The 13,189-nt window shown below is 51.0% G+C and overlaps 1 protein-coding gene across 2 annotated transcripts in view; it reads left to right on the forward strand.

Annotated features, from left to right (window-relative positions):
* mgl (low-density lipoprotein receptor-related protein megalin) overlaps positions 1-13,189 on the forward strand; it is a 180,762-nt gene that overhangs the window by 162,474 nt on the left and 5,099 nt on the right. For both annotated transcript variants that reach the window (XM_020953035.2, XM_086826795.1), the window contains exons 5-11: positions 2,160-2,435; positions 2,491-2,745; positions 2,811-5,138; positions 5,201-10,858; positions 10,920-11,131; positions 11,198-11,604; positions 11,667-13,171. In XM_020953035.2, coding sequence (XP_020808694.2) covers positions 2,160-2,435; positions 2,491-2,745; positions 2,811-5,138; positions 5,201-10,858; positions 10,920-11,131; positions 11,198-11,604; positions 11,667-13,171 — 10,641 coding nt within the window. The remainder of the gene's footprint in view (positions 1-2,159; positions 2,436-2,490; positions 2,746-2,810; positions 5,139-5,200; positions 10,859-10,919; positions 11,132-11,197; positions 11,605-11,666; positions 13,172-13,189) is intronic.

Raw genomic sequence — 13,189 nt, forward strand, 5'->3', positions numbered from 1 at the left:
ATTCAGGTAACAGGTAACAGGACTGTTACCTGCACTCGCACAGAGGGAGCAGGGACGCAATGTGGGATACGCATTCCATTGTTTTGCTTGGAGAAAGTTTTGCGCTGTCGGGAATATTTATACAACTTGGCTTGTTTAACTTGCACTAATTAAGTTTGCCCTGCCACACTCGGATGCTCCCGTTGGAGCCGTTGGAGGAGTGCTCCAGGACCTAAACGAGGATTGGGGGCAGGGAGAAAGGAGCACGGAGCATGGAGCATGGAATGCGAATGCGAGTTGGTTTTGAGGACGATGACGAGGACCACGACCAGGACCAGGACGAGGACGAGGACGAGTGATTCCGGCAGCTTAAGAAGCAGGGAGACATGCATAAAATAACCCCGTTTGCCAAGTTTATGATGTCCAAAGAGCCGGGAGGGGATATGGGAGGAACGGGAATATAGATCAACCAGTCGAGGATTAAACCTAAACGGAGATACACTTTTACAGTGGCCATGTCCCTGGCATACACACAGCAAGAAAATAGTAGTCAGTTTATTAGTAAAAACATATACAAAGATATATATTATTAGGTATAAATTTAACTTGTATGATAAAGATAGAGTTTGTTTACTTAAATGTATTTCTAAGTATATGAATGTCATATACCTTATATTCTGAAACTCTCATTTTGCTCTAATTTAGTCATTCAAATGCTTGAATGTTCCGTATACCTCCTTTTTTATCAACTGAATCCTTGACACAGGGCCTGAGTCAATCCAAAATATACCCTGTAATTTATATTTATAGCAGAAATATTTTTAAAAATATGTATAATTGCAGGAAGTAATAAATATAGATATGGAATAGTGAAAGGTATTTGATTTACTTAAAATAATATTATTCATGGCCTTAAGTCCAATGTTAACTGACATTTTTTTAAACTTAAAAGTTTCTCTTTAATTTTTAAACACAACAAGTTCTAAATGAAGAACTAAACCCTATTTTAAACCTGGTTTTTTATGGTAATAATATAAATAATTACAGAATAAGAGGTATTTAAAGTCCTTTATTTATGTCTGGTTAAAGCCTATGTCCTTTATTTTTTGTATTTTTTTTTAGAAGAAGAAGAGAACAAAGAGAAGAAGGAGTAGGAGGAGTAGGAGAAGTAGGAGAAATAGGAGGAGTAGGAGGAGTAGGAGGAGTAGTGGGAGTAGAGGGAGTAGGAGCAGCAGTGGGATAAGGATAAGTATGAGGAGAAGGTGGAGTCCAGCAACCCAACTACTCGATAATTTATAGCACTCTTGCCTGCCAACACACACACACTGTCACAGAGACACACACTCATCTAGAGACACACACACTCATCTAGAGACACACACACACACACTTTTACACAGACACACACAACTCAAGTGCACAATGTGGGAACGAGTGACTGACCGCCGGACAGATGGACCGAAAGGACCAATGGAAGGACAATCACGCCCCGACATTTGTACAGCGGCCATGCATTATGTATACGCCATGCGTGCCCAGAACACGCCCAGGATATGCCTCACCATTCCATCAGCCCCCCTCTCTCTCTCTCTCTCTCTCTACCGCCCAAATGTCTGGCATCAAAATTTAATGTCTTTGGCAGCACAAATAGTTTTGGCCTGCCATTTTTAAGCTGCCCCCTTGAAATCCCACACACTCCTTTCTCACCCCCTCTGAGGAAGATCCTGGGAAGCTTGGCAGACGACAGACGACAGACGACTCTGATGAACCGAGAAACGGCGTTGTCCTTGTTTTGAACAATGCGTCAAGGACCTCGAGGGGAATAGCTACCTCTCTTCCTCCCACATAGAGCCCCATTGAGTTATGGACCAAGGCTGGGAACCTGCTCCTCCTACTACCATGGAGTCAAGGATCCATTTTACTAGCTTCTCAATGCAAATGCGATTAATTATAACAGAGGACCCGAAAATGCGCACTAATTGAGTGCAGTCATGCACAGATTATTATTATTATCTCCAGGGGTGTTTTGCGCCGAATATCTAAATAATAGAGTAACCCCTACGGACCCTACAGCGTCTGTGAAAAATGTGTAATTAAAGGTTTAAGAGGGAATTCATTTTATGCTATAATAACTATTAATATTATATTAATATTAATTATAATAAATCCCTTGCTTCCAGCCTACCGCAAATGCCAGCATACGGATGTCTTTTGCAATGCCCCCAATGGTGCTGCTCCGGCGGAGGGCGCCCGTTTGGTTGGACCCTGTGTGCCCAAGGAGAAGCGATGCGATGGCTACCTGGATTGTCGTACAGGACGGGACGAGGATGGCTGCAGCGGTGTATCCTGTCGCCTGGACCAATTCCGGTGTGCCAATGGACACAAGTGCATAGACGCCGCCCTCAAGTGCAACCATCGGGATGATTGTGGTGACAATTCCGATGAGCAGGGTTGCAGTAAGTGATTAATAATTTCCCATTTTCCAATATTTAATTTATTTTGTTTCGGTAGATTTCCCACCCTGCCATCATGCTCAGTTCCGGTGCTCGAATGCCTTGTGCATTCCGTACAACTTCCATTGCGATGGCTACCACGATTGTGCGGACAAGAGTGACGAGGCCAATTGCACGGCCATTGCCTGTCCGGACAATAAGTTCCTTTGTCCACGTGGCGGAGCCAGTGGCACGCCCAAATGTATTTTGAAATCTCAGCTCTGTGATGGAAAGCGCGACTGTGAGGATGGCAGTGATGAGGAGACCAATTGCTGTGAGTACTCCAAGCCAGGAGCTTGCACAATATCCTACTGACTTTCTTTCTCTACCTTCCCTTAGCCATTGCCTCCTGTCCCGCCTTGAGCTGTGAGTTCAAGTGCCGACCTTCTTTAACCGGTGGCGTTTGTTACTGCAAACCGGGTCAATCCCTGGCCCCTGACAACCGAACCTGCGTGGATCTGGACGAGTGCGCCGAGTGGGGACACTGTGACCAGCTGTGTACCAACACCTTGGGCTCCTATACATGCCAATGTGCCCAGGGTTACTCACTCATTAATGACTCCAAATGCATTGCACCCGATGCCAATAATTTGCAACTGATCTTTGCCCATGACAGGGCCATCATGAGAATGTTATCCCATGGCACGGACTCTAAGATCCTGGCCAATGCCACGGCTGCGGCGGGTGTTACCTTCCATTATGCCAGGAATACGCTGTACTGGTCCGACATCAAGACGAGGAAGGTGCAGAGTTTGCCGCTGGATCCACAGAATAAGGCAGTGTCGCCATTTGATCAAACCCTGCCTGGCACATGGGCACCCGTGGCCTTGGCCGTGGACTGGGTTGGAGATAAGATCTATGTGGCGGATCTGGTGGGTCAGAAGATCGACGTATTTGAGCTGAGTGGACAGTGGCATGCCGTAGTCCTCGGTTCCAATCTGACCTCACCCGCTGATCTGGCTTTGGATCCTACGGCTGGACTAATGTTTGTGGCAGATGGTGGTCAGGTGCTGAGGGCTCACATGGATGGCACACATGCCAGATCCATTGTCTCGGAGGCGGCGTACAAGGCCAGTGGCGTGACGGTGGATATCATAAGCAAGCGAGTCTTCTGGTGCGATTCCCTGTTGGATTACATCGAGTCCGTGGACTATGAGGGAGCACATCGCGTCATGGTGCTCCGTGGACAGCAGGTGCCCAGTCCATCGCGGCTGGCGCTGTTCGAGAATAGGATATACTGGACGGATGCCACCAAGCAGGGCATTATGTCGGTGGACAAATTCGAGGGACCCAGCTCCATTCAGGTGACATACAAGGCCAAGGATATTAGGGAGCCCAAGGGCATCATAGCCGTGCATGCCCTCAGCCAGCCGAGGGTATCGAATCCCTGTGGAAATAACAACGGCGGCTGCAATCACATGTGCATTGTGACGGCCGTGAAGGGTGCTCCCACTGGACTTGGTTTCCGCTGTGCCTGCTCCACTGGTTATCAGCTGGAGACGGATCTTAAGCTCTGCAAGCCCGTTGTGGAGTTCCTTATGTACTCCCAGCAGCGATTCATCAAGGGCAAGGTACTGGAACCGGTGATTGAGGGCTTCAGTGATGCCATCATGCCGGTTGTCTCCCGTCGAGCACGTTTCGTGGGCCTGGACTTTGATGCCCGTGATGAGTTCATCTACTACTCGGATGTCCTGCAGGATGTTATATACAGAGTGCATCGTAATGGCACTGGCCGAGAGATAGTCCTCGCCTCGCAAAATGAAGGAGTTGAGGGTCTAGCCGTTGATTGGGCCTCCAAGAATCTGTACTACATTGACTCCCGCAAGGGTACCCTGAATGTCCTGTCCACAAGGAATGTGACCCACCGTCGCACGCTGCTAAAGAACCTGAAGCGTCCCCGTGCCATTGTGGTTCATCCGAATCGAGGCTTCATCTTCTTCTCCGAATGGGATCGACCGGCCAATATAACGAGAGCAAATACCGATGGCAGTGGATTGCTGGTCTTCAAGAACGTGACCCTAGGATGGCCCAATGGCCTCTCCATTGACTTTAAGGAGGATCGTGTTTACTGGTGCGATGCCCTGCTGGATCATGTGCAGCATGCCAACCTAGATGGCACGGACATCAAGACGGTCAACTCACGACTGGTGCGTCATCCCTTCTCCATTGTGATTCACAACGATTGGATGTACATCACAGACTGGCGATTGGATGCGATTATAAGGCTGCACAAACTAACCGGCGAGCAGGAGGAGATGATGGTCCGGGAGCCGCAAACGAACAGGCTTTATGGCGTCAAGGTCTACAGTCACGAGGTTCAGAGAATATCAGACACACAACCCTGTCACAGGAACAATGGAGGCTGTCAGAAGATCTGCTTTGCAGTGCCCATTGGAGGAGGTGGTCAGAATTCTACCTCCGGTGAGGTAACCACACCATCACCCTCATTTGGACGCCTGCAGGCGCGCTGCTCCTGTCCCTATGGCGAACGATTGGCCGAGGATCAGGTGAGCTGCATGCCCGATCCCGGAGCAGAGCCTCCAGTACAACCCTGCCCCAACTCCTGGGACTTTACCTGCAACAATCAGAGATGCATACCCAAGTCGTGGGTGTGCGATGGCGATGATGACTGTCTGGATAACAGTGATGAGGAGCAGAACTGCACAAGTGAGTAGCAAGATCTCTTACTTATCTTGACCAATCCTAATCCTATGTGTAATCTTTTCCAGAACCTACTTGCGGAGCCAATGAATTCCAGTGCCGTTCGGGTCGCTGCATACCACAGAACTTCCGATGCGACCAGGAGAACGATTGCGGTGACAATTCGGATGAGCAGGAGTGCGGCAATGTGACCTGCGGCACCTCCCAGTTTGCCTGCGCCAATGGTCGATGCATACCCAATATGTGGAAGTGTGACAGCGAGAATGATTGCGGCGATGGCAGTGATGAGGGTGACTTTTGTGCTGAGAAGACCTGCGCCTACTTCCAATTCACATGTCCCCGGACGGGTCACTGCATTCCCCATAGTTGGGTTTGCGATGGCGACGATGATTGCTTTGACAAACAGGACGAGAAGGATTGCCCACCGATCTCATGTCTGGCGAATCAATTCAAATGCGCCGATTTGAGGCAGTGCGTCGAAGAATCGTACAAATGCGATGGCATTCCGGACTGCAATGATGGCTCCGATGAACTGGGCTGCCCCTCGATGGGACCCAATCAATGCAATCTGGAGAAGCATTTCCGCTGCAAATCCACTGGCTTCTGTATACCCATTGCCTGGCATTGTGATGGATCCAACGATTGCTCCGATCATTCCGATGAGCAGGAATGCGGCCAAATCACCTGTGCCCAGAATTTCTTCAAGTGCAACAACACCAATTGTGTGTTTAAGGCCTATATTTGCGATGGCAAGGATGATTGTGGAGATAACTCGGATGAGGGTGCAGAGCACGCCTGTGTTCCGCCGCCATTCAAGTGTCCCCATGGCCAGTGGCAGTGTCCCGGCGTCTCTGAGAGATGTGTGAATATCACTTCCGTCTGTGACGATACACCCGACTGTCCCAATGGATCCGATGAGGGCGAAGGCTGTGATCTCGCGGAGTGTGAGCATCAGGCTGGTCAGTGTTCCAGCTTCTGCCAGAAGACGCCCAATGGAGCGCTGTGTGTATGCCCGCCGGGCTCAGAGATTGGCGAAGATGGTTTCACCTGCATCGATACGAATGAGTGTGATCCCCCAGGACTCTGTTCGCAGCAGTGCACCAATACCAAGGGCTCGTACTTCTGCTCCTGCACAGATGGCTATATCCTGGAACCGAACAAGCATACCTGCAAGGCTGTCAATCACACCGCCGCCTTCTTGATCATCTCCAATCGTCACTCCATCCTGGTAGCTGACCTCAAGGAACAGGGACTGGAACGGGTGCCCATCATTGTGGAGAATGTGGTGGCCACTGCCTCGAATATGCACACTGGCACCATTTTCTGGAGTGACATGAAGCTGAAGAAGATCTCACGATTGGACAGAGGCATGGAACCGCAGGAAATTATCAATACGGGTCTGGATCTGGTCGAGGGATTGGCCTACGATTGGATAGCCCAGAATCTGTATTGGCTGGACAGCAAGCTGAATACCATTGAGGTGTCCGCGGAGAATGGTTCCAATCGATTGGTCCTGGTCAGGGAGAACATCACTCAGCCCCGAGGCATGTGCATCGATCCAAGTCCCGGTGCCAGATGGATCTTTTGGACTGACTGGGGCGAGAACCCGCGAGTGGAGCGTATTGGTATGGATGGTTCCATGCGGAAGACAATCATCAATACGAAGATCTATTGGCCCAATGGATTAACCCTGGATATAGCCACCAAGAGGGTGTACTTTGCAGACTCCAAACTGGACTTTATTGACTTTTGTTACTACAATGGTACCGGCAGACAGCAGGTCCTGGCCAGTAGTCACTATTTGCTTCATCCGCACTCGCTGTCCCTGTTCGAGGACACACTGTACTGGACAGACAGGCAGCTAAACCGTGTTTTGTCTGCGAATAAGTTCCGTGGCAAGAACCAGACAGTGGTCTCCCATCTGATCAGTCAGCCGCTGTCCATACATGTCCATCATGCCTCCCTGCAGCCCATGTCGCCGAATCCTTGTGCCCAGGCTCATTGCCAGCATCTGTGCCTGCTGAGTCCCAAGGAAACGGAGGGTTACTCCTGCAAGTGTAAGCCCGGCTACAAGCTCCTCAGCGAGGGACGCTGCATCGAGGAGGAGAATCCCTTCCTGATGGTGGTCAAGGGCACACAGATTGTGGATCTGCCGCTGAATGGTGGCGATGCCAGAGCCGGAGCCCTGGCCCCGGTAATTGGCATCGAGAGCAGCACTGGACTGGACTTTGATCGCAAGGGTGAGACCCTGTACTGGGTGCAGGGCAAGGAGGATGACGATGAGAATTGCACCATCTACACGACACCCTATGGCGGCGGCAACAAGACCCTGTTCCTGGGCATCGACAACGGCATGGTGGGAGCCCCCTACACCATTGCCTTTGACTGGCTTGGCAGGAATCTGTATATTGGCAATCGTGTGGCCAGTAATATCGAGGCAGTGCGAGTGGATGGCAAGCAAAAGTATCGGGCCATCATCCTGGCCAACAATGGTTATCCCAACTCCGTGTCCCGGCCCAAGCAGATTGTCCTGGATCCCACCGATGGTAAACTCTTCTGGATAGATGAGGGCGTCCTAGAGGTACCGGTGAAAATCGGTCGCGTGGACATGAACGGCAAGAATCCCATAGTGCTCCTGCAGGAGATCTCGCATCCTGAATCCCTGGTCGTGGATATCGAGAAGAAGCTGCTGTACTACAGTGCCAGCAACCCGGGTCTCATTGGTGTCATGGATTACAATGGTGACGAGCGCACCACCATTACCATGAAGGATTCGCATCCGATGGCCAAGCCCAAGAGTCTGGGCATTCTGGATCACAGGCTCTACTATTTGGATCCCCTGTACGAACGGATTGTGCGGCTGGATCTGCCGCATGGCGATAACCCCAAGACCATTGTGGATAACGAGGCCGATCTGCGCTCCATGATGATCTACAAGAAGCGGGCCTCGATGCAGCATCCCTGCCAGACGAACAACGGCGGTTGCAAGCATCTCTGCCTGCCAGCCGAGGCTGCCACAAGATCCTGTGCCTGTGGCATTGGTTCCCGGAAGGAGAACGAGGTCAATTGCGTGAACTACAAGACCTTTGCCGTGGTCTCCCAGCTGGACACGATCCGTGGTTACAGTCTGAGTGACAGTACTGAGGCCATGGTTCCTGTTAGCGGACCAGGACATCACATCCTTCATGTGGACGTAATGTTCCGTGAACAATGGATCTACTGGGCGGAGTACAATCGTGGCTATTGGAATGGCATCTTTAGATCGCGACCCAATGGCACTGATATCCAGCATGTGGTCAAGGATGGCATCGGTAGCAACGGCATTCGAGGATTAACCATTGACTGGGTGGCCGGCAACATGTACTTCACCAATGTCTATCCGCATGAGAACTACGTGGAGGTCTGCTGGATGGATGGCAGCAACAGGAAGGTTCTGGTGAAGACCACCACCGATGCACCGCGTGAACTGGCCGTGAATCCCATCAAGAGGCTGCTCTACTGGATTGACTATGGACAGCATCCCAGAATTGGCAAGGCCCTGCTCGATGGCAGCAAGTGGACGCCGCTGGTTACCTCGGGCATCTCGATGCCCAAGGATCTCACCATTGACATGCAGACCCATGATATTTTCTGGGTGGATTCCAAGCTGGATACCATACAGAAGATCTCTTACAATGGTGCCAATCGCAAGGTCATCCGTCGGGATTTGCCCAATCCCATGGGCATTGCCATCTATCTGAATGATGTATATTGGGTGGACAGGAACCTGATGACTGTCTTCAAGGCCTCCAAGCTGAATGCCAACGAGTCGGCCGTTCGTGTGAGAACGAATCTGGAGAAGCTGCGCGACATTGCCATCTTTAATATCAACAATCAGCCGCAGGATGATGCCAATCCTTGTGCCCATCTGGGCAATGGTGGCTGCGATCAGCTTTGCTTTAGTTTCCCACCGGAAGGCGGTGCCACGGGTCCCTCGGGCCGGAACTTCCGCTGCGATTGCGCCACTGGAAAGCTGAGTGCCGACGAGAGGAAATGTGAGACTGTCAATGAATATCTAGTGTTTGCCACCAGAACTGAGATCCGTGCCGTTAACCTTGATCCACATTCCACGGAAGTGCCCTTCACACCGCTTACAAATCTCACAAATGTTGTGGGGCTGGACTTTGACTTTGCCGATAATCGTATGCTGTACACACAAATCCGTCCCTGGGCCAAGATTGCTTACACCAAGGCCAATAAGCCGAGCCATGATGACATCAATGTGGTCCTCAACAAGGGCATCAATCCCGAGGGCATTGCCTACGACTGGACCCAGAGGAAGATCTACTGGACGGATAGCTCCAACAACTCCATCTATGCCATGAATCTCGACGGCAGTGAGCTGGTGATGATTGCCCGCGTGGAACGTCCTCGTGCCATTGTTTTGGATCCCTGCAATGGCACCCTGTTCTTTACGGACTGGGGAAGATTCGGTACCTCTGGCAAGATATTCCGCACCACCATGGCTGGATCCCAGAAGCGAGCCATTGTGGACAAGGATCTATCACAGCCCAGTGGCCTGGCCATTGACTATGATGAGCGACGCCTGTACTGGACGGATGCGGTGAGGGAGAAGATCGAGAGATCCGATTTGGATGGTCAGAATAGGGAGCTTTTGGTGGCAGCCACCATATATCCGTTTGCCATAACCGTGTTCCGGAACTACATCTACTGGACGGACCTGCAGCTGCGTGGAGTTTACCGGGCTGAGAAGCATACGGGAGCCAATATGATCGAGATGGTGAAGCGACTGGAGGACTCACCCCGTGACATTCGCATCTACAGTGCCGATCGACAGAAATGCAATGTGAATCCCTGCCGGATCAATAACGGTGGCTGTGCCCAGAGCTGTCATCCGGCGCCCAATGGCAAGGCGGAGTGCAAGTGCGATGACAACACCAAGGTGGTCAACGAGGGCAGGATGTGTGCTCCCAGGAATAATACATGCGAGGCAAGCAAATTCTACTGCAAGAATGGCAGATGCATCTCAAGGATGTGGTCCTGCGATGGCGACGATGATTGCGGTGACAATTCCGATGAGGATGCCAACTATTGTGCCTATCACTCCTGCTCCCCGAATGAGTTCCGTTGCAATAATGGGCGCTGCATCTTCAAGTCCTGGAAATGTGATCACGAGAACGACTGCAAGGATGGCTCCGATGAGCTGGGCTGCACCTATCCGCCCTGCGTGGACGGTGAGTTTACCTGCGGCAACGGACGCTGCATTCCACAGGCTCAGGTGTGCAACGGTGTCAATGATTGCAAGGATAATGCCACCTCGGATGAGACGCATGAGCGTTGTCCCATGAACACCACCTGTCCGGCAAATCATCTCAAATGCGAGAAGACCAACATTTGTGTGGAACCTTATTGGCTATGTGACGGAGACAATGATTGCGGTGATAATTCGGACGAGGATCCGCTGCATTGTGGACAAAGGACTTGCCCCACGAATAGCTTCAGGTGTCCCAACCATAGATGCATTCCGGCCACTTGGTATTGCGATGGCGACGATGACTGTGGTGATGGAGCAGATGAGCCGCCAGATTACTGCAAATCGGAGGGACGCACCTGCTTTGGGGATCTGTTTACCTGTGACAATGGCAATTGCATACCCAGAATCTACATCTGTGACGGGGACAATGATTGTTTGGACAACAGTGATGAGGATAATCGGCATCAGTGCAGTAAGTTTTGCTTCTCTGCAGAATGTTAAGTCTTCTATTAATACCCCTTATTTTCCTGCAGATGATCGCAAGTGTGACGAGGAGACGGAGTTCACTTGTGTGGAGAACAAGTCCTGGCAGCGTGCCCAATGCATACCCAAGAAATGGATCTGCGATGGAGATCCAGATTGTGTGGATGGAGCCGATGAGAATACCACCCTGCACAACTGTGCCACACAGCAGCCATGCGGCGAGGACATGTTCACCTGCGGCAACGGACGATGCATCAATAAGGTAGGAGGTCCTTTAGATCCTTTTTAAGAAGGAGTTTATTAATAGAGAGTTTTAATATTTATACAGGGCTGGATCTGTGACCATGACAACGATTGCGGCGATGGCACCGACGAGGGCAAATTCTGCAATTCCAAGTACAAGACCTGCTCACCGCAGGAGTTCACCTGCCAGAACTTCAAGTGCATTCGCAATCAATCCCGCTGCGATGGCGAAGATGACTGTGGCGATCACTCGGACGAAGTGGGTTGCGTCAAGGAGAATGTGACCTGTCCGCATGGTCAGTTTGCCTGCACAAATGGCCAATGCATTGACTACAACCTGGTGTGCAACAAGTATCCGGACTGTGCCGATGAATCCGATGAGCCTGCCCACTGCAATGTCGATGAGTGTGCCAAGGTGGAGATTAATCAGTGTGGCCACAAGTGTGTGGATACTCTAACAGGTTACTACTGTGACTGCAATGAGGGCTACAAGTGAGTGTTGAATCCCAGGCCTTATTAACTATTATTAACCTATATTATCCATCTTCTACCAGACTCCTGGCCGATGGCAAGGCTTGTGCGGATGTGGATGAGTGCTTGGAGCAGCCGGGTGCCTGCTCCCAGCACTGTTCCAACACTCCAGGTGGCTTCTACTGCAAATGCGATGAGACCTACTACGAGAGGCAGAACGATGAGCATACATGCAAGCGAAAGGACAATATCCCACCGTGGCTGATATTCACCAATAAGTACTATGTACGCAATATGTCGGTGGATGGACACCAGTACAATCTGATGCATCAGGATCTCATGAATGTGGTTGCCTTGGACTTTGATATACGCGAGGAGTACATGTACTTCTGTGATGTCACGGCCAAGACTATCTTCAGGGCCAAGTATGGAGAACCAGATGATGAGACGCCGCCAGAGAGAGAGGCAGTCATTAGGCATGATTCCCATGGCCTGGAAGGCATAGCCATCGATTGGGTTGGCCGAAAGCTCTACTGGCTGGACAGGCACTCCAAGAACCTGGACGTCTCCGAGCTGGATGGAACCAAGAGGAAAACTCTGAGGAGTGGCGTTGTTGATCCCCGTGCCATCGTCGTTCATCCTGGCATTGGTTATCTGTACTTCACCTCGTGGCATTTGCAGGCATACATTGCCAAGATGGGCATGGACGGTTCAAATTTCACCAGGATCCTGAACTGGAACGATGACATTGCCTGGCCCAATGCCCTATCGATTGATTACTTCACGGATCGCATTTACTGGGCCGATGCCCATTTGGACTATATTGCCTATGCGGATCTGGAGGGTCGACATCGTCACACGGTGCTGTCAGGCAGCAAGGTGCCGCATGTGTTCGCCTTAAGTCTGTTCGATGATTATATCTATTGGAGCGATTGGAACCTGAAGGCCATTGTGCGAGCCAATAAGTTCCATGGCGCCAACTACACCGTCCTAAGGAACACCACCCACCGTCCCTATGACCTGCACATCAATCATCCGCTGCGACAGCTTCCATATACGAATCCCTGTGGCACAAACAACGGCGGTTGCTCTCATCTCTGCCTGATTGCTCCACCGCCGGAGTCCACCTACCTGAACATCGAGGGCTACATCGAGGAGGGAGCACCCATTTACAAGTGCGCCTGTCCCAATCAATTCTATCTGGCCAGGGACATGAAGACCTGCGTGGCCAACTGCACAGCTGGACAGCATTTGTGCGGTGGACGGGATGAGAAGTGTATACCTTGGTTCTGGAAATGCGATGGCGAGAAGGATTGCAAGGATGGCTCTGATGAACCAGCAACCTGTGCTCCACGTCACTGCCGTGCCGGTACCTTCCAGTGCAAGAATACAAACTGCACACCATCGGCCACGATTTGCGATGGCGTCGATGATTGTGGAGATCGCAGTGATGAACAGAATTGTGATCTGCCTTGTCCACTGTCTGATTTCAAGTGCAAGTCCAGCGGTCGTTGCATCCTGGATAGCTGGCGATGTGATGGTGATGCTGATTGCAAGGATGGCAGCGATGAAGATCCCGCCGTGTGCTGTAAGTACTAGAGAATAC

Source organism: Drosophila serrata, unplaced genomic scaffold (genome assembly GCF_035046125.1).
Source record: "Drosophila serrata isolate PLE 108 unplaced genomic scaffold, ASM3504612v1 contig_8, whole genome shotgun sequence".
NCBI lineage: Eukaryota > Metazoa > Arthropoda > Insecta > Diptera > Drosophilidae > Drosophila > Drosophila serrata.